Below are 22,327 nucleotides of genomic sequence, written 5' to 3' on the forward strand. Positions count from 1 at the left end.
TCTTCTAGGTTGTTGAAATTAGTGGCATAAAGTTTTTCATAGTATTCTACAATAATTCTTTGTATATCTACGGTGTCCGTGGTGATTTCTCCTCTTTCATTTTGGATTTTGTTTATATGAGTTCTTTCTCTTTTTTCCTTGGTAAGTCTTGCTAAGGGTTTGTCAATTTTGTTGATCTTTTCAAAGAACCAGCTCCTTGTTTGATTAATTTTTTCTATAGTTTTTCTGTTCTCTAATTCATTTATTTCTGCTCTGATTTTTATTATCTCCTTTCTTCGGCTGGTTTTGGGTTTTCTTTGTTCTTCTTTTTCTAGTTCCTTAAGGTGTGAAGTTAAGTGGTCATTTGGGCTCTCTCTTGTTTGTTCATATATGCCTGAAGTGATATGAACTTCCCTCTTATCACTGCTTTTGCTGCATCCCATAGATTCTGATATGTTGTATTGTCATTTTCATTAGTCTGTATATATCTTTTGATCTCTGCACTTACTTCTTCTTTGACCCATTCATTTTTTAAAAGTATGTTGTTTAGTTTCCACATTTTTGTGGGATTTTTTTCCTCTTTTTTGCAGTTGAATTCTAGTTTCAAGGCTTTATGATCAGAAAATATGCTTGGTATAACTTCGATTTTTCTGAATTTGCTGATGTTGTTTTTGTGGCCCAACATATAGTCAATTCTTGAGAATGATCCATGTACACTGAAGAAAAATGTATACTCAGTCACTTTGGGATGAAATGTCCTGTAGATGTCTATCATATCCAGGTGCTCTAGTGTTTTGTTTAAGGCCACTATGTCTTTGTTGATTCTCTGTTTGGATGACCGATCTAGAGCCGTCAGCGGTGTATTGAGGTCTCCAAGTATGATTGTATTTTTGTCACTTTTTGTTTTAAGGTCAATAAGTAGCTGTCTTATATATTTTGGTGCTCCTTGGTTTGGTGCATATATATTAAGAATTGTTATGTCTTCTTGATTCAGTGGCCCCTTAGCCATTATGAAATGGCCATTTTTATCTCTGAGTACTTTTGCTGTCTTGTAGTCAGCATTATCAGATATGAGTATTGCTACGCCTGCTTTTTTTTTTGGATGTTATTTGTTTGGAGTATTGTTTTCCAGCCTTTCACTTTGAATTTGTTTTTATCCTTGTTACTTAGATGAGTTTCCTGTAGGCAGCATACAGTTGGATTTTCTTTTTTAATCCATTCTGCTACTCTGTGCCTTTTTATTGGTGAGTTTAATTCATTTACATTTAGTGTAATTATTGACACTTGTGAGTTCCCTATTGCCATTTTATATCTTGCTTTCTGTTAGTATTGTGTCTTGTTTGATCCTTCTCTTTCGTTTTTCTATCTTTTGTTTTTATTTGGTTGTATTCCATACATCTTTCCTCTGTTGCTATCTTTTTTATCTCATGTGCTTCTGTGGTGGTTTTTTCAATGGTGGTTACCTTTAAGTAATGAAAAGGGTTCCTACCCTGTTCATTGTAGCGAACTATTTTATGAGTACTTTTGCACTCCATTGTCCTTTGCTTCTGTTAATTTCCATCTTCTCCTCCCCTTTCTTTTTGTTGTCACAGTTTAAATTTGGTTTTATTGTGTTCTTCTTGGAGCTTTTACTTGTGGCTCTGTTTTTTTTTGTTCTTTGTATCTGATTGGAGAACCCCCTTTAGTAATTCCTGGAGTGGGGGTTTTCTGATGATAAATTCCCTCATCTTTTCTGTATCTGTGAATGTTTTTATTTCTCCTTCATATTTGAAGAATAGCTTTGATGGGTATAGTATTTGTGGCTGAAAGTTCCTCTCTTTCAGGACTTTAAATATTGGGGTCCACTCTCTTCTAGCTTGTAGAGTTTCTGCTGAGAAATCTGATGATAATCTAGTGGGCCTTCCTTTATATGTTGTATTCTTCTTTTCCCTGGCTGCCTTGAGAATTTTTTCTTTGCTGTTGGTTTGTGCCAATTTCATTATGATATGCCTTGGAGTAGGTTTGTTGGGGTTAAGAAAACTCAGAGTTCTGTTTGCTTCTTGAACTTGAGGCTTTAGTTCTTTCCACAGGCTTGGGAAGTTCTCATCTATTATTTGTTTGAGTATGTTCTCCATTCCATTTTCTCTCTCTTCTCCCTCTGATATACCTATTATTCTAATGTTATTCTTTCTGATGGAGTTAGATAATTCTTGTAGGGCTATCTCATTTTTTTTAATTTTTGAGTCCCTTTCATCTTCTCTCTGTTGTGCCTCAAGTTGCTTGTCTTCTATTTCACTAATCCTCTCTTCTATCTGGCCTGTTCTATTAGCTAAGCTTGTTACCTCGTTTTTCAGCTCGTTTATTGAGTTTTTCATCTCTGTTTGATTTGTTTTTATAGTTCCAATTTCCTTGGACATATATTCTTTGTGTTCATTGAGTTGTTTTCTGAGCTCCCTAAATTGCCTTTCTGTGTTTTCTTGTATATCTCTGAGTATTTTTAGGATTTCTATCTTGAATTCTCTGTCATTTAGCTCCAAGGTTTCCAATATATTAAATTTTTTCTCCATAGATTTTTCCTCATCTATCTGTGTTACCTCTCTTTCTTTTGTATCCATGATATTCGATTTTCTCTTCCTTAATGGCATCTGAGGGTGGTTTTGTTGATAGTATTAATGAGATTTAATAAAGAATAAAAAGTTAAAAAAATAAAAAATCGAAAAGAGTTGGTTTTTTAAAAAAAAAATAATAATGAAATAAAGAAAAATAAAATAAAAATTTTTAAAAAAAGGAAATTATTCCCCCCCTCCTTTTTTTCTCTCCTCTCCTCTCCCCTCTTTCTTGAGAAAATCTTGTGGTGAACTTTGAATTATAACAAACAATGCCTGTAATGGAGGGCCTGAATTGGGGAAAAGTAATAAAGGGGCAAAAAAAAAAAAGAAAAAAAGAAAGAAAAAAGAAGGGGGTATGGACCCACAAAAAGCAAATAAGGAAAAAATTTGGGTCAAGAATAAAATGATTTGCTTTTAGGTGTTGGTTGACTAAGAGTTATGATGAGAGGAATAAGAGGGAAACAGAAAAATGGGGGGACAAATTAAAAAATTACTTTTGTATTTAGTGGAACAAGAACTAGATAAAATGGAGAGCCAGGAATGGGAGCACTGCTAGTGAGTTAAAAAGGTGAAGTAAAAACCCCCCAAAGTGCCACAAACATAAGTTTGAGTCCCAGATAAGATAATTTGTTTGTTATTGAGGTTTGAATGAGAGGAGATGTAAAGGAGAAAGGAAGAAACTAATATAGAGGGAGAAAAGAAAGAGAGACAGAGAAAAAAAGAGGGAACCACTAAAAGAAGAAAAAATAAAAAAGAGGAGAGAGAGAGAGAGAGAGTTAAGGGTTTTGGAGTGCAACCCTCATAGAGAGAAAGGAAGAGGAAAGAAAAGATAATGGGAGATGTAACACTTATGGGTAGTGTAGTTCAAGGAAAGGAGAGAGTAAGACCGGCAGAGAGTTAATCGGCCAAATTGGAGGAGGAAAAAAAAAATATCAAGAATGAAGATAAGAGAAACAAACGAACAAATATAATAAAATGGGATAGGTTATAAAGTCTGCAGATTATTCTTGATTTTGAGAGGTTATCTTCTTGCTTTTTCTTTTCTCTTCCTCTTCCTGGTTGATGACTCTGTACCCCGGGTTCTGCCCCTTTGGCACGCTCAGGTAGAGGTTTGCAGTTGATAAGTCTCTATGGTGATGTCATGTATTGTGCTTTAGTCTCGTTGGCAGTCGAGGCTCATTAGCATTTATAGGCTCCGACAGTGAGAGAGTCCTTGTTCCTTGAGCCTTTCTCCTAGTCTTTCCTTCCTCAATTAGTAGCCTGATAATCCAGCTATGGGGTTGCTGCTTCCTCTGCCTGGATATTAAGAGGCTCAAAGAGCTGGCAACTCCCCACTCTATTTCCACTCAGCACAGGGCTCTGGGTAAGGCTCAGTCAGTCAGAGCTGCTAGCATAATCAGGCGGGGTTTCCGCCCACTCAAAGACCTCTGGCTCTGCCACTCTGTCTGGTAACATGGGTGGGCGCCCACTCCCGGGGCGCTTGGAGGAAACTCTCGCTCACTATCTTCGCGTGCAGACCAGGATATCCGGCCGGCAGTCTCACGCTCTGAGTGAAACCCCCAACCGCATGGAAAAGTTGCAGCATTGGAATTAGCTCTCGCTCCGTCCCCGTGCGCGGCTTTTGCAAGGGGCTGGGTCGGCCCGAGATTCCGCTTTGGCCCACACAAAGGCCCCTGACTCTGCCCCTCTGTGCGATAACACGGGCGCGCACTGCCGAGGCACTCGGAGGAATCTCTCGCTATCTGCGCACGCAGACCAGGATATCAGGCTGGCCGCGTTTCCCTCTGAGTGAAACCCCAACCAGCACGGAAAAGTTCCACCGTTGGAATTAGTTCTCGCTCCCTCCCATGCGCGGCTTTCCCAGGGTGCTGGGGCTGCCCAGAGATTCTGCTTTCAGCCCACACAAAGGCCTCTGACTCTGCCTCTCTGTGGGACAACAGGGGCACCCACTCCTGGGGCTTTGGAAGAAATCTCTCGCCCACTATCTGCGCGCGCCGAGCAGGAGATCGGGTAAAATGGCTGCCCCGCTTGTCTTTCTTTGTCTGAGTTTGGCGTGAGTGTTAGCTTGTATTGCCCGGGTTGCCACAGGAACAGTTTTTCCTCGTCTTGGATCTCCGTGCCACAGCCTGGTTCGGCCGTTTGTGCCGCGGCCTGGATCTATTCACCCCCTTTGCCCACCTCAGTTTCTATATTCACAGATCCCAGAGAAAGCCGCCCTGTTTAGGTTAGTGAGGAAGGCGGAGCATTTCTTACTCCCTATTTCCTTCGGGGTTTGGTTATATATTTAGCCAATTTTTCGCTCGACCATACCTTTGGGTGTATTGCGAAACATCTGGAGGCTCCAAGGTTAGTTTTTTCTGTTTCTGGTTGAAGATCTTGTTGAGTTTTGGGGGAGATTTATCAGTATCGCTTCCTACCCCGCCATTACTCTGACGTCATCTCACGACAATTTGTCTTTTAATGGACCTTTAGTAATTAGTATGCAGCTTAGTGCTCTAAAGTGGGAGAAATAGATACACATCTCGAGGCTAATGTAACCTGGTCAAGGCATCATGAAACACTGACAAGAAAGATAACTTTTCCAATGCTCTTTAACTAGCTTCTCTTTTTTTCTATACTTCAATTTTCCAAGACATCAAAGCATAATCTGCGAGTATATGCATGAATTTTTTAACCAGGAAATTTGAAATGCAACTTAGCATCAATTCATTTTTGTTTGACAGATTCTATTTCCGGTGGTACCCATTTTGTTTCTTTCTATAGAAATGAGAATGGATGAAATGGTATCACAGTTTCTGGAATTGCCGTTGGTTACAGGGGCATTAAGGAGATGGCACCTGAGGAAATGTTAGGAATTAGGCGTCTTAATCTCTGTTTCGATTTGCCTTTTCACAGAAGCACTTAATACATTGCTTTATTTCTAAAACATTGCTTTATCTCTCTCTCTCTCTCAATCTCTCTCTCTCTCTCTCTCTCTAGCTATAAAATAATAAAATATGCCAGCTCTGAAGAAATGTTAATATGGTAGTCATTTCTTTAAATTACATAAAATGTCATATATATATATATATATATATATATATGAAGTTTGCATATTTTTGGAACTAAGCCACTAGGCACATATTATATACTTCTGAAAATAAGACTATTCCATGGCTTGGAATGATACCATACTGGCTGATTGTCCCACTCATCAAATGTACAATACTTACAACAGATTTATTATAGGGGTTTTTTTTCATCAGCATATGAGCCACCAGGGTCAATGTTATGCGTAGGTGAAAACAGGCAGTAAAGACTGGGACGATGAAGCAGCATAAAAGAAACCTGCTTGCCTTTAAATACTTTCCCTCTAACCTGACTGTGGGATGAGAACTATCTTAATTTTTTTTTTATCAAAAGCAGTGTATGAGCAGGTAATATACAGGATGACTTTTGACTACACAAACCATCAATGCACATTATGCCTTCAGAGTCCAGCAGGGCCAAGAGGGGATGGGACACAGAGACACTGTGAAATGCCAAGATGATGTAAAATAAGGAGAGGTTGCATGCGTGGTGAACGTGGATCTGCAGTAGCGTGAGGGTGGAAGGCACCGATGGGAGGAAGTGCAGAAAGAAAATCTGGGACTGTTTGCCAAAGACAGACTGGCTTCCAGTGTTGGCCTAGGGCTGGACCCAGGAGACACAAATGAGAAAATAATGTAATCTCTTCTTTTCAAATAAAGCCCCATTTTGTATATAAGCTCTTTTGAGTCACTTTGTTCTTTCTGACACAGGGAAGACATCGGATGACTGAGCATGTCACTGGTACTGAAAGAAAAATTTTGCATTTTCTTGTGTTATGTAAGCCATACAGTTAGACACACTATGGCTCATCTACTAAAGAAGTATTGAAAAGGAAAATTGTTATAAAGTGCTGTGTAAATACAAATTTTTTTTGCTCTGATTCCAGAAGTTAAAAATTGAAGCCTCCATTTTTTATCCTAATAATTACCTAGACATTTTGCCACTGACCTGCTTTACAAAGGAATCAAATTCAAATACTGAATTAATTAATCAGATTTCATTGCATCTTAAATGAATCAGGATAGAACTAAAGATAACACATTAGGACAATTGGCCACGTTCACTTCTTGATTTCTTCCATTTCAAATCTACTCCTGAACTTTATTTTAGCCCTTTTGTTTAGTTTGCTCTATTCAACACATGCTAATTTACTTGCATAAAAAAGATTTTTATTGACTGCTAACTCCTCTCAATCAAAAAATAAAAGTGGTCACTCCATGTTTTATCATATTCACATTTATGTATTTTGTTGTAGTTAATAGAGAAAGACTCTAGGACTTTAGAAAAAATTTTAAAACATATGTTCATCATTTATTTAGCATTAGACTGTTAAGCATAATTATGAAACTTTTCTTTTTCTTTTTCATAAAAATTTTATTTTCTCATTAAAAACATTTGACTTCTCATAAATTAACCATAGCAAACAATAAAGAAATATCTTTCAAACTGAGACAAAAGTCCTTGATAAAAATAATTTGTATCATGGTTTCTAATCATATTATGTTAGGGTCTTAGTATTAAAGAACAATCTTATTACTAGCAATTGAATAGCCCTTTATTTGTTTCTCTGAAATTAGGAGTTTTTAATCTCTTTTTCGCAGGATAGAATATTGTTATGGTTTAAATATATTTTGAAATTTGTTCCAACACTGAAATTGAAAATATCTGATATTTTCAATTACTTAACACATTTATGATTTTAATATCCCAGAAGAAATCTGCTTCTAAAGGGGGGAAGAAATGAAGAGCTATTAGTCAGAAAGACACTTACATAAGAACTATGACATTGGTCGTTGGTTTGAAAGCAGGAAGTCTTAAATTTTAGACTCAAAGCTTAAAGAGGCTTTATTGAGCATTTTTTCCCCTCTCAGAGCTCAGACAAATGACTGATGAGTGAAATCCCGAGAATGTTCACAGCTTTTCTCTTTCATTCTGCTGCAGCCCGGAAGATGGTGAGATCCATCCAGAAATCTGTCGGCTTTATATCCAGCTGCAGTGCTGCTTAGAAATGTACACAACAGAGATGCTAAAGTCCATATGTCTGCTGGGGTCTCTTCAGCTTCATCGGAAAGGTATCTACATGTCGTATATTGCCAGAACCCCTGAGGAATGTTAAACAAAAGCTCATCTTTTGCAAAATATGTGTCTGCACTAGATGTCTAGCTACACACAATTAGAAAGGATGTAAATGTTTAGGAAATGTTTGATATGAATTAATAAAAGAAGTCCATATCACCTGACCAGGCAGTGGAGCAGTGGATAGAGCATCCACTTGGGATATAGAAGACCCAGGTTTAAAACCCCAAGGTCGCCAGCTTGAGCACAGGCTCATCTTGCTTGAGCATGGGATCATAGACACAACCCTATGGTCGCTGGCTTGAGCCCAAAGGTCGCTGGCTTGAAGCCCAAGGACACTGGCTTGAGCCCAAGGTCACTCGTTTGAGCAAGGGATCACTGGTTCGGCTGTAGCCCCCTGGTCAAGGCACATATGAGAAAACAATCAATGAACAACTAAGGTGCCACAATGAATAACTGATGCTTCTCATCTCTCTCCCTTTCTGTCTGTCTCTATCTGTTCCTCTCTCTGTCTCTCTCTCTCTCTCTCTCTCTCTCTCTCCTTGAACAGAAACTGTGGTATAAACAGTTCTCAAATTATTATCATATTTTACCACTTGTGACTTTGGTTAGATCAGAACAGGCATCAAATATATACATAATGATCTAACTAGTCTAGTAAATGCTATCCAAGATTGCTGCTATTTCTTAAATGAATTCAGTTGCAAAAAGACAAATTACAGATTGTATCCCAAAGATTTAAAAATAGGAGAAACTCAACAAATAATAGATAGGCATATTAGTAATAGATAATCTCATTATCAGGCTTAAATTATAAAGGGACTATATTGGCAGAAATTACTGATGCCTCCTGTTGTGGTTGTGGCTTCAGTGTGGTTTGATCAGTCTACTGACTCCCATTCTCAGTGATGTTCTGCCTTCTCCTGGCTTTACCTTAAGGCTACCTTCCCCCACATTAGCAATCTGATTGCAACAGTTCCAGTAATAACATCTGCATATCATAGGATCCCTAAAAAGACAGAGCTTCTCACCACTACAGACTAGCAAACATCCTAAGCTTCATTCTAATTGGACTAGGTCAGATCATGGCTCTACACTTGAACCAATCAGCGTAGCCAGAAGGATGGAATATACCGACTGGTTTAGGCAATCAAGGCCCATTCCTGAAACTAGCAAATGGTCAACCCTACCCAACTGGTGGCAATCACATGATGTGAGAGGGTGGAATGGAGTGAATGCTGGGAGAAAGCCAAAAGTTTCATTACTGGAGGATGGAACCTACATTTTCTTCACTAATTCATCAAATAATTATTGAGAACTTTCTGAATGCAAACATTTTGCACTTGAGCTCAGGAGAATAGAGGGTACACAGAATAAAATACTTGCCTATAATTTAAATTCACAGGTAGATAACATCAATAAACTGATACTCAGGAAAAATCTTGTAGAAAGGGTGTTACTTGACCTAGACTGTGAAGATAAAGTTCAAGTAGCAAAGGATAAAGACATTTCAGGTGAAGGAGCAAAGTAGAGATTTGATATCAAATGAGCATGCAATTGAGGGGGGAACTAAATGATATGATAAAGTACTTGTGAAACTCAAATCTTATGTATACACCTAGGTATCACACAGAACTGAAAACAGGATAATGCTATGCTCCAAAGAGAGAACATTTTCTCCATATACAATTATTGCTTCTTTTTCTTTACATTCAAAAGGCTGATCTTTTAGGAGTTTCTATCTTTATTTCTGTTACTAATACAAATGAACATGTTTGGAGAGATTAGCTCTTGACACTCCTGAAGCCTGATCAGAAAATTGAGTATCAGACACACTGATGACATCCAAACACGTTGTCATAGCCCAGTGTCTTTACTTGTTCTCTCTCTCTCTCTCTCACTCATACACATACACACACATATGTTCATATATGACACACATACAGAGTACAGAACTTTCATTCTTTTTTTTTTTTTGTATTTTTCTGAAGTTGGAAACGGGAAGGCAGTCAGACAGACTCCCGCATGCGCCCAACCAGGATCCACCCACATGCCCACCAGGGGGCGATGCTCTGCCCATCTGGGGCATTGCTCTGTTGCAACTGCAACCAGAGCCATTCTAGCGCCTGAAGCAGAGGCCATAGAGCCATCCTCAGCGTCCGGGCAAACTTTGCTCCAATGGAGCCTTGGCTGCGGGAGGGGAAGAGAGAGGCAGAAAGGAAGGAAAGGGGGAGAGGTGGAGAAGCAGATGGGCACTTCTCCTGTGTGCCCTGGCCGGGAATCGAACCTGGGACTTCTGCACGCCAGGCCGACGCTCTACCACTGAGCCAACCAGCCAGGGCCAGAACTTTCATTCTTTTGAACCATGGTTGGATGGTAGTTTTCTCTCCAGGTCTTCATTGGCCTGTGGTACTTCATGCCCATGTTGCCACTGGAACTGCTCTTGTTGATGACATGGTCTTAACACCCAGTGACCTCCACTCTCACTCCCACTCTAACTTCTCAGTTTGCCACCTGGTCTCCTTCTGCCATCCACTCCTACTTTTTGTCTTTTCATCATTGACTTTTGAAAGGAAAACTCTTGTCTACCAGCTCTATTTAAAAGTAAAATAGGGTTCCTACATCCAGATTTCTTCCTTACTGTATTTGGTGTTGAGCATACAAATAAAAAACATATCACCTCTTAACTGATCAGCTCATGTAGTCATCATTATCTTCTCTCTTCTTTGTCAGCATCTGACCTGCTTCCTTCCCTTCCTCTTTTAAAAATAATAAACTCTGCTCCCTGCTCTAGTGCCTAACTTATATACAACTCCAAAAAGAATACACCTTATCTAGTAGTATCTCTGATGTGGCCGTAAGCTAGGGAAGGGGCCTATCTCATGACCTCATTAAGTTTTTTAAGAAATCAATGCACCACCAATCACCAAGTATCCAAGTTATAAACTTTTCTTTTTTCTTTTATTGATTTAACACATATATAAGCCACTCCAATATATTATTAGTCATCCTTGAATTTTACCTTATACCCCAACTTTAGTAATTTATAATTCATGTTGATTATTAATTTTTCTAAACATCTCTTTAATCTTCTGTCCATATCTACTCTTAGGCCACTACAGATTTATCCCCCTGCCTTCCATCTTCAGAGAGAGAGAGAGAGAGATCAAATAGTCCTTAGAGTTCTGGGGGAATAATGACTCTCATTCTAGCCTGTAACACTTGTAATTCCTTTCTGTTTAGAATCCCTTCTTGATATATTTCTTTTAATGTTATTATAGAAACTGGGGTTTTGATAAGATTTAGGTTATCTAATTTTTTCTCCCTCTGTGAGTACTACAGGCTGGTCATTTTCCTCTTTTTTACTATTTCTTTTCCATCAAGTAAAGAAAAAGAATTTTAATTGAATCATTAAGTTTGGCTCAATAAGAGTCTCTGGTCAATTTTTCTTTGAGATTAAATACAAAAAACAAATTGATTCACAGTTATTTTTATTTCTAATCACCTCCCTGGCTGCCAACAAAGGTCCAGCAAGTATTGTATATCACATTTAGTTTTACTGTTTTATTGAGTAGTGTAAAGCCAGGAGCCGCCATCACGGCCATTCACATGCAGGTTCACATTGGATTCGGACAGTTGGTAAAGAAACAACGGAGCCATGAACTGGTGGGCCATTATTTTTAATCCTAGCTTGCACCCAGCGGGCAAGTAAAAACACACACTGGGCTCCAAAATCCACTCATTCGGCGCTCACAAAGCTACTGACTTATCCGAGTTTCCTAGAATCAAAGGTTTCTAGCTCACCAGACTTATTCACCTCTGTTCCCCAACTCCTTCCTTCTCCCAGATACAAACTCTGCTCAAACTGGCTTTTCCTTCAGCACTCCGCCATCTTGGCTGTTTCTCCTGGCCTCCTCCACATGGCCTTTCTCTGCTCTCTGTTCTCTAATGCTAATCTCAGGAACCGAGAGAGCAAGCTCTCAGTCTGTGCCCATTTTATAGTGTAGAAATCAAAACCTTTAATCCAATATACAAAATAGGGAAGTCTCTAATACAAAGTCACTTATCTGAGGTATGATGGGATTGTACCACCCCACATCAGAAAGGGTGGGAAAGGCTTAGTCCTAAAACCAAGCCCCAGACTACAAGGATCCTGCCTGCCCACAGCCCGCCCCCAACACACATTAATATCACCTGGGTGACAGCTTCCACGTGGGCAGCACCATCTTTAACAAAGTGAGCATAATATATTTTATCTGCCCAACAAGTAGCCATGAGTTTAGTCTTTGGAGGGCACACAAGGTCACTGCAGACACAAAGAGTATGGCTTCTTTCTAGGAAAAATAAGCCTCAAATCATTTAAAAGTTCAAAAAAGTGAGCATAAATTTAGTAATGAAGATTGTCCTTTTCTCCCAATTAAGCAAATCACAATTATCCTTAGTCCTTAACAATATCTTTAGTGAATCTTCATATGTTTTGCATATATAATACTTCCAATTTTTGCTGGCTCATAAATTTGATTGGTACAATCTATTACTTGGAAATCTTTTCCACTTCACAACATCATGCTATTGCTAAAGAAATGAAGAAAAACAGCACTAAAATGATTTTCTTTTTTTTTAATGGCCAACAAAATTAAATTAAATAACCAAAATGTGAGTTAAATCCACATTTAATAAAGGTTATTGGGTTATCCCATGCAGAGTGTTGTTCTGAAAAACTGTGTTTGTTTTAAGATGACAGACGGGAATCATTTGGGGGCATTTTGTAGTTTCATTTTCTAACCCTTTAAGTTGTAGATTGGACCATTACATGACAAAGTCTAATTTCTATGTTTATAGTGAAAAACAGTGGCTCTCATTTGTTCACAGTTAGGTTGGTAGGAAATCTTTTCCTATAATTGAGTCCATGTATCACATTGACCATTATTGCCTGTTTCCTGCCACCAGATGAAATGAGATTGCAGGCTTCATTCACTCCATTGGCAGAAAGTGGAGTCAGGTTTCTGAAGATATTGACTGATCCTCCTCTTGTGGCCGTGGCTTTTCTCTCTCACAATCTCTCCCCATTCAATCAGTTTTGGCAACATTCCCATTCTGAAAGGAGCTGAGATGACAGAGAACTTCCGGGCGACTCCCCTTCATGGATGACCTTGCCCTTTCCATCCTTGTTCTCATCTCACCTTGCTTGTTGGGGCCTCTCTGGCTCTGTTCTGCCTCTCTGCCACAACTTACAGCCAAATTGTCCCCAGGTCTTTTGAGGGTATCCCATTTTCTCATCCTGCCCCCAAAATAAGAGGTTCTCTCCCTGAAATGTGTCACTATGATAAAGAGTATAGATATTAAAAAAACAAACAAACAAAAAAAACATGCAGAGGAAATGTAATCATAAAAGGGAAAGAATAGAGAAATGTTAAGAGTTGAAAAATCTTAATTCACAATCTATTGGGAGCTGAGAGCTTGACAGACTCTAATGAGAAAGTAATGAACGATCACCCATCAAAATCCGGGATGAACACAAAACAAAAAGCACCCTATGAGCAGTGAGGACTCCAATGTACTCAGCCCCATATTAAGCAAAGGAAATCACCCACGCCAAGAAAAGAAACAAGCAACATAAAGACCAAAATGGAATATAGCCACAAATAAAGATCTTATTATTTTCCAATGTAATGAAGCAATTGATACTAAAATAGAATAGTAGGTTAGAAGAAATGAAGCTGAATAAATCTTAAAATAGACTATGATTCAAATTCTGAGTGGAAACAAGCATTTATTCTTTGAACAAGTATTTACTGAGCACCTAGCATATGTAAGGCACTGCTGTGGGTGCAGTGATTTGGCTGAGGAAATCCTTTGTGTACTCTATAGTTTAGTGCAAAGAAATAGTTTTTTAAAATGTTCTAAAAATCACAAATAATGATAAGTGTACTGTCAATAATGAAAATAGAATGGGTGGTATAATAATTTAGTGACTGGATGTTTTAGAAGAGATGGTCAAACTCTTTGAGGAGATAGCATTTAATCTGAGATTTAAACAAGATGACACAATCTCATAAATATTAGTATCTAATGCAAAAGACCCAAGACCAGAACACACTTATACTGAAAAATATAAACAAGACCAACTTCTAAAAGCTAAGGGTGACCTAAAACCATCTCTTACTATTCTGTCTTCATGTCTTCATATACAGAACACTTAGTAGGATACCATATTCATCACCTTTTGTCAAAGTAGATGTCAGCAGAGCAGCAGAATAAAAGGATTGATAATAGCTTCCACCGACTGCATACCTTCTACTTGCCAGGTGCTTTATACATGATATCTCATTTTATCCTTAAGTGTCATTGCCCCCATTTTACAGATAAAGAGCCTGAGCCTGAGAGAGGTAACTTGCCCAAGGTCACACAGCACATTGTTCCCATTGATTGTGTGTGATTGTTCCTCTACACCAGGCCATTTCCCACTGAGCTATCCTGGAGGAGGGTGAGAGAACACAGCAAATGGAGAAATGAAGAGCAGTAGCACAATGATTGGATTTTATCCACAAATTTGGCTTACTTAGAGATGAGGACACACCCTTAAAATACCATGTTTAATGGATAAAATCTATTATATTTTATTTCTTACCAAAATAACACAGAGTTCAGAGACTTCACTTTTAGGATGGGAGAGAAAGTTAACTCCATAGACCACTGAGTGATTTATAAAATATTTTACTTTGGTTAAAGAAGTTTAATTTTAAGAAATGACAGTCCTTGGTAAAGTAAAATAAAATAAAACACACCCTCTGTGTGATCCAAACGGAGCATGATTTAGCCTTAGACACCCATTACTGGAAAGCTGAAATGAATCAATTGTACAGTAAACCCATTCTGTCTGTTGTTCTGCTCTACTTCAGAGACCAGAAACGGAGCAGTAAAAGCTTCCTAGAGACAGGCCTCTTCCAATGTATTCCGCACAGTCTGCTTTCTTCCTGGGCTGCCAGGGGCTCCTGTGCGTTCCCACTGCCTCTGTGGAGCCGCCTCAATGGCTGCTCCTCGGAGAGCAGTGACGGGACTACGGCGCCATAAGGATCACAGAGGAGGACTTGGGGCTGTGGGGGTAGGGGATGTTCTGTATCTCTTCTGAATTAGCAAATGTTTACTTCCCAGTGTATGGGCAAGAATGGAGCTCTGTGTATGATCTAATTATTATTTTCTACTATGTGAATACCTTCTTGCTATAAGATAGAGAAGCATTTGAAACTCTTTCTTTATGTAGGTAAACAACTGAATCAAATGTCATTTCTTTGTTTAAATACATGCTTTTTAGAAACGAGAGCGAAAAAATGGATTATTTAACAAACAGCCTACTTGTCCCCAGTTTTATTCACAGCACATGGAATTAAAAAGCACCTACCAGGTATGAAAATGCATGTGAGTGAAAATAACTATTGGGATAAGCCTCCATGCCTCTATGTAAGCTGCGAGCATGGTGTTGTCCACAGTCAGCCCAAAACCCATCCTGAAAGCCCTCCCTGAGCAGCGTTTGACAGCAGATGAGGTGCCAGGAGGACAGAGGATGTAAGAGACTCGCCTCTGCAGTCAAGGAAATGCTAGTGCATGGATACATTACTAGCTCAGAGAAGAGTGGCTTGTTTTGTTTTGATTACTGGAAAAATTTATGTAAGTGAATAAAATTGTCTTTTCTGGACACCAGCAACCACACTCGGGGCCTCAAAAAAAAAAAGACCATCTATGACAGTGCTTCCCATCGTCACTGGTAGGCTGAAGACAGGCAGGAACACAAGACGGAATGAAAGTGGGAAAGAGGAAAGAGAAGGAAAACGATGGGAGAAATAAGAGATTGAGAAAAGGAAAGAATGCCCTGGCCAGATAGATCAGTTGGTTAGAGTGTTGTCCCGATGAGCAGAGGTTGCCGGTTTGATCCCCAGGCAGGGCATATACAGGAAGACTGGACAGACTGTTCTCTCTCTCTCTCTCTCTCTCTCTCTCTCTCTCTCTCTCTCCCTCCCTCTCCCCCTCACCACATTCCTTTCTCTCTAAACTCAATCAATTTTTTTTCAAGGAAAACAGTTATCTGGAGTGGAGTGTAAAAGACCCCCCACTCTGGATAAATGACCCCAGCCCAATCTTCGAGGGACAGTGCCTAGGACCTCCGAGGCCGAGTGTGCTCGGTGGTACTCTGGAGGCTGCCCCACAATCAGATGTGTTTTTTATTGACCATTTCTCATGAATATAAGAATAACCAGCCCTCCAAACTGGTATGTGCTTCATGGGTGGTTTCCCTTAACATTTCCTCAAACATGCCTATTATATTATGCACAAACAGTCTAAAAATACATAGAAATCCCAAAGGGGCTGGAGACGGAGAGCTTTGCAAGGCCCTGAGAAAAGTGGCCAACTTTTTGATGTCCTAGTTCTGAGCAGTGATGAAGCCAGCTTAATGTGATTTCAAGGTGCTCTTGGCTCTCCTTCTCCCCTACCTTCACCCCCATCTGAGCAAATGTGTGTTCACTGAGGCCTGAAACCAATTTTTCAAGGGATAAAGTTTTTCATTTCATAAAAAGAAGTGAAAGGATTTTAAATGCATATTTACTTTCTTGATGAAGTAAAACATTGACTTGAAGATACCATTGGAAAGCAGGCTGACCCCCCTTTCTTGAGTGCCCACCTGGTGTTAGAGAACAGGCGCTCCATTCTAAGAGCCACTGGTCACAGGGGGGAAGCTGTGGAGGAACTTTTGACCGCTGTCCCAGTTTGTAGGGTGCTTCTCTGCTGACTCCTTAATGTGGCTCAGAAGCACATTTATGAACTATGACCCTTTATCCTCTCCAGCCTCATCTCTCACCAGCAAGCCCCTCACTCCCCCCCACCACATATACTCTTCCTACCATACTCATAACATCTTGAACTATTTGGAGGAACCTGAACTTGCAAGTTCTTTCCAGTTGCTTCCTCCGCCTCAAACAGATTAGCCACACTACCCCTCCCTACACCCATCCCTTTCACATGACTTACCTCTATATTTTCTTTGGGTCATAACTTGGAGGAGTTTCTATAGTAAGAAGCTTTTCTGACCTTCCGAGGCTGGGCTGATGCCCACCTAAATGTGTCCCCCAAGCATTTCCATGGCACAGATGGTAACATGTGTTGCATTGAGAGATAAATGTGCGGTTTCTTGTCTCTTATCCTCTCTAGATTTAATCACCTTGAGTGTGTTCACCATTGTATCCCAAGCATTTAGCCCACTGCCTGGAGCAGAGTAAAATTTTAATTAATAAATATTGAACAAGCAAGTGATTTGCTTTTCTTCTGTATCTGTAGTCAAAGAAAGGGAGTATACTTGGAGGAAAAGCTTGTCCAGATATATTGAACTAAATTCATGCATGTAGTATCGTCCTTCCTTCTGAGAAGATACTGAAAAAAACAGAAAAGGATATAATGAAAAGAATAAATCCATATAAGTTCTTATATTTGTCAGGTACGCTAACTGCTGCATGAAACAACACCAAATCTCAATGGATTAGAACAATAAGAGTTCATGATTTATCCATGCCATAGGCCAATGCCAGAGCTGGGGTGCCGTGGGCAGTGTTGCTCTTCTCCACATCCATTCAGTGGTCAGGGGGAGAAAAGAAAGCATAGGGGATTATATGGAAGGATTTTAGCAGTCACTCTGAAAAAGGCACACATCACTCCTGCTCAGAATCCATTGGTCATAATTCTGTCATGTGACCCTTCTATTTGTAAGAGGAAAACAGAGGGTGGCAAGCACAGAGCCTTCTCCCATGTCCCTGAAAAAACAGGAAAGAGTGACTTCAACAAACCAGAACTTTTGAGGAATTTCTCAAGGCAAGAAAGTAATTGGGATTGAATTGGTGGGTATAAATAAACAGAGGAAGCCATAGCTGGATAAGAAACTCACCAAGAAAGAATAGAAATGCATGCAGGAGAAAATTACTGCAAAAAATGAAATCTATTCCAGAGATACTTCAAACTTGGAATCAACAAATGCAAATCACAGGCAGTTGGAACTGTTGTCAGGGAAATTAACGTTTGAAGTTGTATTCAGGAAAAGCTGGGCTGCCCTCCACTGAGTAAAGGCAAGCAGCTGCCCCGAGAGACGCCCAGTGTGAGCGTGAGGACTGGGCAGCAGAGCAGAGCATGAAAGAACTCTGAGCCTTTATAAGGACAGCTGTAGAAGAAAAAGAAAGTAAGCACATGACTGCAGTTTTGTTTTGTTTTTCCCTGCAGGATAAGTCGCTCAGTATATCTCACTGAAGTAGGAGTTTAAAACAGGAGACTCAGCAGGCATGGGGCCCCCAAAACAGGCTAATGAGAAGCCCCCAGAGAAAGACAAATGCCACATGATTTCACTTATATAGGGAATCTAAGAAACAAAATAAACAAACAAAATAGAACCGGAATTACAATGGTTGAAAGAAGGAAGAGGAGGCAGGGGGTCTAGATGAAAAAGGTGAAGAGATTAAGAACTAAAAATTGGTAGTTATGAAATAGTTTCGGGATGTCAAGTACAGCAGAGGGGATATAGTCAATAATATTGTAATGACTCTGTATGGTGCCAGGTGAGTACTGGAAATATCAGGAGAAGCACTTTGTAAAGTATATGATTGCTTAACCATGATGATGTATACCTGAAACTAATACAAAATAATATTGAATGCAAACTGTAACTGAAAAGTTAAAGTTCTTTCCAAAAACAAAAAAAATCACACAGAAAGTAAGCTTTAGACTCACCTTGTCAACCCATACATCCTGCCCCTTCCCACAGTAACCAGAAAAAGGATATTGTAATCAGAGTGATTGGCAGCCCAAGATCCTCAAAGACTAATCTGAATAGACATCCAGGAATGACTAGATTTTTAGAAAAATCCAACACCCCAAAAGGGAAATGCCAAATGCAACAACAACAACAGCAAAACAAAGAACTGACATTTGAGAAGCAAATTGTAAAGTGGAAACAGATGAAGAATTTAAAATATATGTAATCAATATGCTCAAAGAGATTTATTTGTCTCTCATACCCATAAAACCAAAATTGCCAGCAACAAGAAGGAAGCAGCCAGACTCGCTGTAGGGCCAGCAGTCGCCACTGTCGTGGCTATGCAGGCTCCCATTGGATTCAGGCAGACAGTAAAGAAACAGTGAAGGCCCTGGCCGGTTGGCTCAGTGGTAGAGCATCAACCTGGCATGCAGGAGTCCTGGGTTCGATTCCCGGACAGGGCACACAGGAGAAGCGCCCATCTGCTTCTCCACCCCTCCCCCTCTCCTTCCTCTCTGTCTCTTCCCCTCCCGCAGCCGAGGCTCCATTGGAGCAAAGTTTGCCCGGGCGCTGAGGATGGCTCCATGGCCTCTGCCTCAGGCGCAAGAGTGGCTCTGGTCGCAACAGAGAGATACCCCGATGGGCAGAACATCGCCCCCTGGTGGGCATGCCAGGTGGATCCTGGTCGGGCGCGTGCGGGAGTCTGTCTGACTGCCTCCCTGTTTCCAGCTTCAGAAAAATTTAAAAAAATAAAAAATAAAGAAACAGTGGAGCCAAAAAATGGTGGGCCGTTTTGTTTATTAAAGTCTTGCACTGGCCACACATTCTCGGGTTCCACAACCAGGAGAATCTTCTCTGGTTCCTCCTAGAATCAAAGGCCCCACCAGTCTCAGCGGAGCTCGCAAAGCCCCTCAGCTCTGGTTCCCCATATGCAGACCTTCCCCTTCTCTGCCCAAACTGGCTTCTTCTTCAGCACTCTGCATTCTTTCTGCTCTCCCTGCAAAACTGCTTGGACCCACAAAGACCCTTCCTCCAGCAAACATTAGCGAAACAATGGCCCCTCCTAAGCAGGAATGCAATCTGCAATTTGCAATCAACTGCCCTGCTCTGAGGGCAAGCACACACTTGGCTGCCCAGTGCCATTTTTTAACAATAAAAGTGAGCAAACTCAAAAATTACAAATTTTACAAACTCATTTGCCCAACACTCATTGAAAATAAAAATGGTATCAACCAACAAAAGCTCAACAGATGGGTTAATTACTATTGGAAGACAATTCTCCTTTTGTCTCGTGCATTTCTGTACATCCTGCAAAGTGAGGAACTGACTGCCCTTTGTTTTACACTATCTTTTCCAGGCTGTTTATTTAGTAAATGCCCTGCAAAGTAGGGGCAGTGTCTCCCTCCAGAGCAAGGCATGCTTACTATTCAGGAAATGAAAATATTTCCCTTTGGAGTAAAGAGCAGATGTGCTTATAAAAAGACTCAGAATCCCTAAATTCAGGGTTCCTCTTCTGTCACACAGCATCCTGTGTGTGCAGATAAGACCTGGCTCTTTTGTATCTCCCGGTGGGAATTAGGACTCAAAAACCAACACAAATGCTGATACTCTGGTGTTGGTCAAATAAGTTTGTAAAATATGATTTTTATGTTTGCTCGCTTATAGTTTGCATTGGGGGCTGGGCAGTGCCAGGTATATGTGGTCTGTGAAATTGCAAATTACCTTCCTGCTTGGGAAGGGTCATTGTTTTGCTAATGGTTGCTGGAGGAGAGGGTTTTGTATCAGAAAGTTTTGAAGAGAGAGAAGAGGAAGGAAGAGGCAGAGAGAAGCCTTGTTTGCAGAGTGAAAGCAGAGAGAATGCAGAGTGCTGAGAGGGAAGCCATGTTGGCAGGGAAGGAGAAGGTGTGCAGATGGGGAGCTAGTGGTGAGGGGCTTTTGCGAGCTCTGCTGAGACTGGTGGAGCCTTTGATTCTAGGAGGAACCAGAGAAGATTCTTCAGGTTGTGGATCCGGAGAATGTGTCAGGGCTTTCAGAGCCACTGAAAGAGAGGGAAGAGGTCTTCCCTGTGTGTTTGCTTGTCGGCCAGTGCAAGACTTTAATAAAGGAATGACCCACCATTTTTTGGCTCCACTGTTTCTTTACTGTCTGTCCGAAACTAATGACAACCTGCATGTGCATGGCACGATGGACGAGATGACTGGCCTTACATCTGGCTACTGCCCTTGTGTGGGAGTAATAAACTGTCTTTGACTCTGACCTAGGAGTCTTATGTCTTCTTCCAGTATCCATGAAACTGTGGCAAGCTAACTCACAAATAGAGGGAAATCTCAGACTCTTCACAGTTTTTAATTATTATAATAGGAATACTGAGAGCCTAAAATAGTGAACTGAAAAATCAAATCAAGGTATTCTCCAGAATTCACCTCCAAAATAAATATGGAGTATGGGGGATGGTTAAGAAAGATAGATGATAGATCAAAACTCCAAACTGAAATAGGAATTCTGAAAGAACAGAGAGAATAGAAAGAAATAGGTTATCAAGAAAAAAAAAAAAATTCTCAACCTAAAGAAAGATTTAAATTGAAAAGGCCATAACATGTCAATGAATTACTCCGTAGATTACTTAATTACAAAGAGAGAAGACTGCATCTACAATGGTAAAAGCTGGCAGAAACCACCTTAACCAAGCAATCAATAATACTTAACTAACATCATTAATAATGGGACAAACTGAATCATGTGCTTTCTGACACGATGCATTTAGAAGAACAAAATACCATTTCTATAATATTCTAGCCAGAAGGTTTACTCTTAATCTAGACATATGGAAACAATCAGACAAATCTAATTTGAAAGACATTCTATGAAACAACTGGCCTGGACTCTTCTTTCAAAAATATCAATGCCATGAAAGACAAAAAAAGACAAGGTTGCTGTACTAAATAGAAGGAAAAATAAAGAAACAGAACAACTAAATGAAGTCGTCATCCTTAATTGGATCTCGATTTAAAAAAAAAAAAAAACCATAAAGGATATTACCGGAATGATTGTGGAAATTTTATTATTGACTATTCAATAATACTATTGTATCGTATTGTATTGAGTCATATTTAATCAAATATTTTTAGTGCAATAATTATTTAAGCTTATGTAGGAAAATATTCTTGTTCCTTAGGAAATATATGCTGAAGTAATAAGGATAAAGTGTCATTAATGTCCAAAACTTTCTCTTAAATGGTTTATGTATAAAAATTATATATGATTAATATAATATATATGAAACCTATATATAATACATACACATGCATACATATAATAGAGACAGAAACAGAGTGAGAGACTGAAAGTAAAAAGAAAATATAGCTAAATATTAACAACTGATGAAACTATAATATCTGGCTGTCGTATTATGCAAGTTTGCTGTAGGTTTACTAATTTTCAAAATAAAAATCGGAGAAAAATAATTGTAAATGCCAAAAAAATGATTAATATAAAAAGATCCCATCCCTAGACATATTTAGGTGTGTCATTTCATAACTCAAAAATTTAAAGATAAGATCCTGAAAAAATTTCAGTTTCTGAGCTGACACAGGTACAAAAGTTCAAGTCTAACGTTCAAGGTTTCCATTTGTGTTCACCCACATTAATAGAGCTAGGTCTAGCAAATGAGGAAAAGGATATTATTTGCCATTACAAGCTCATGAGCAAGTCTCAGGAATACATGAATAGTTGTTTTACTTTTAAAAAGCTATAGAATGGTATCTGTCTTATATAAGTAGAACTATTACAGGCATGACTTGTAAACAAACTGGTTATATTGTTGCCT

The 22,327-nt window shown here is 39.6% G+C and overlaps 2 protein-coding genes across 5 annotated transcripts in view; one reads left to right on the plus strand and one right to left on the minus strand.

The window, feature by feature from the left end:
* Window positions 1–22,327, minus strand: part of SREK1IP1 (SREK1 interacting protein 1) — a 471,033-nt gene that overhangs the window by 283,908 nt on the left and 164,798 nt on the right. The gene's annotated exons all lie outside the window — the stretch shown is intronic.
* RGS7BP (regulator of G protein signaling 7 binding protein) overlaps window positions 1–22,327 on the plus strand; it is a 120,643-nt gene that overhangs the window by 73,814 nt on the left and 24,502 nt on the right. For all 4 annotated transcript variants that reach the window (XM_066375860.1, XM_066375886.1, XM_066375870.1 and 1 more), the window contains one exon: window positions 7,578–7,708. In XM_066375860.1, the coding sequence (XP_066231957.1) occupies window positions 7,578–7,708 (131 nt within the window). The remainder of the gene's footprint in view (window positions 1–7,577; window positions 7,709–22,327) is intronic.

Source organism: Saccopteryx leptura, chromosome 1, assembly GCF_036850995.1.
Source record: "Saccopteryx leptura isolate mSacLep1 chromosome 1, mSacLep1_pri_phased_curated, whole genome shotgun sequence".
NCBI lineage: Eukaryota > Metazoa > Chordata > Mammalia > Chiroptera > Emballonuridae > Saccopteryx > Saccopteryx leptura.